This window comes from Colletotrichum chrysophilum, assembly GCF_026319265.1.
Source record: "Colletotrichum chrysophilum strain AFK26 chromosome Unknown scaffold_35, whole genome shotgun sequence".
Lineage (NCBI taxonomy): Eukaryota > Fungi > Ascomycota > Sordariomycetes > Glomerellales > Glomerellaceae > Colletotrichum > Colletotrichum chrysophilum.
Window position 1 is genome coordinate 56106 of NW_026517322.1, and position 1994 is coordinate 58099.

Below are 1994 nucleotides of genomic sequence, written 5' to 3' on the forward strand. Positions count from 1 at the left end.
TCAAGAAACCTCGCCCTTGATGGGGGGAGTGCCAAGGCCGTTGTGGTTGCGGAAGAACAGAACGCCCTTGCCCTCGCCCTGAGCCTCAGCGCTGGGCTCGACCCACTGGCACATGCGAGCGGACTTGTACAGAGCCTTGATGAAACCGACCGGGCCGTCCTTGACGTCGGAGCGGTAGTGCTTGCCCATGACGGGCTTGATGGCCTCGGAAGCCTCATCGGCGTTGTAGAAGGGGATGGTGCTGATGTAGTGGTGGAGGACGTGGGTCTCGATAATGCCGTGGAGAAGGTGGCGGCCGATGAATCCCATCTCGCGGTCAATGGTGGCAGCAGCTCCACGAACGAAGTTCCACTGCTCGCCGGTGTAGTGGGGGAGGGTGGGGTCGGTGTGCTGGAGGAAGGTGATGGCAACTGCGAAGCGCATTGTCAGCAATGAGTACAGGAGCATCGAAGTCGGTGTCAAAACTTACCGAGCCAGTGGTTGACCCAGAGGTAGGGGATGAAGTACCAGACCAAGAGGTTGGACCATCCGAACTTGTTGCCGAGGAAAACGAGGGCGCTGATGGTAATGGCAAGGCCAATGTCGGACATAATAATGAGCTTGGCATCCTTGGCCTCGAAGATGGGGCTAGCGGGGTCGAAGTGGTTAACGCCACCGCCGTAGCCGTTGTGCTTGCCCTTGCCGCGGCCCTCACGCTGACGCTCGTGGTAGTTGTGGCCAGTGACGTTGGTCATGAGGTAGTTGGGCCAGCCGACGAGCTGCTGAGCGATGAGCATGAGGAAGGTGAAGATGGGGGTCTCCTCGGTCAGCTCAGCAAGCTCGTGAGCCATACGACCGGCGCGAGAAGCGTGCTGCTCGCGAGTGCGGGGAACGAAGACCATGTCGCGCTCCATGTGGCCAGTGGCCTTGTGGTGCTTGCTGTGGGAAATCTGCCAGCTGAAGTAGGGGACCAGAAGAGCCGAGTGGAGAACCCAGCCGACGGAGTGGTTCAGCGTCTTGGAGGGAGAGAAGGCCTGGTGACCGCACTCGTGGGCGATAACCCAAAGGCCAGTGCCGAAGAGACCCTGGAGAACGGTGTACAAGCCCCAGAGACCGACGCGAGCGGCCTTGGAGGGAATGTACTCGGGGGTCACGTAGTTGTGGAAGATGTAGAAGGTGGTGGCGAGGCAGAGGATGTCTCTGCCGATGTAGGCAAAGCCCTTGAGGGCAGAGCGCTCGAAGCAGTGCTTCGGGATGGCATTGTGGATGTCCTTGATGGTGAAATCGGGAGGGGTAAACTCGTTGCCGTAGGTGTCGTACAGCTTGGAGTAGTTGGCCTTCTTGACGGGCTCCTCGGACGCCAGGGAAGAGAGGGAGGTCGAGGAGGCCGAGGGGCGAGGAGAGTCGGCAGGAGAGCCCACGGCAGTCGAAGGGACCGAGGCGTCGGTTTCGGTGGTGGTGGAAGTGACGGTGCGGCGAAGGACGGGGTTCTTGGCCGCCGGCGTCGAGGTGGTGGTAGCCATGGCTGGTTGTTGGGGTGGTGTGTTGCTGAAGGGGACGCAGCAACAACTGGTTGGTATGGGGCCTTGGTGTTGATGGCCGGTTGAGAGGAACGGGGGAGCAGAGTTCCAATGGCCCTTGAAGGTAAAAGGGATGCCAATTGAGAATCGAAGGAAGGGGAGCAAAGGTGGGAGGGGAGTGAAGGGGAGGGGACTAATAAATGAAGCACACACTGCCCGTGGAGAAAAGGGACGGGGGAAAGAAAGATGTGTCGGTATCGGGTTACAGCGGAGGCGAAAAAGACAAAATAGTTAGCAAACGATGGCTCGGGACGGGACCCGTTGTCAAGTGCTTGGTGTGCGTCTGGCTGTCTGTGTGTCTCGTCTCTCGTTCTTGTGCTGCTGGTGCAAGTGCCAAGACCAACAAGGGCCGGTCAGGTACCGCAACGGGTATTGCGTGGAGCGGGAAGGTATGTAAGGTAGGTACTTGGGTGTTTGGCTTCTCCTTCCCTGACA

The 1994-nt window shown here is 59.4% G+C and overlaps 1 protein-coding gene across 1 annotated transcript; it reads right to left on the reverse strand.

The window, feature by feature from the left end:
• FAH12 (Oleate hydroxylase fah12) lies at window positions 1-1502 on the reverse strand (the record flags this gene model as incomplete). Its single annotated transcript, XM_053178107.1, has 2 exons — window positions 1-410; window positions 470-1502. The coding sequence occupies 2 exons, from the start codon at window positions 1500-1502 to the stop codon at window positions 1-3; spliced, it is 1443 nt and encodes a 480-aa protein (XP_053037882.1).
• Window positions 1503-1994: the final 492 nt, after the last annotated feature.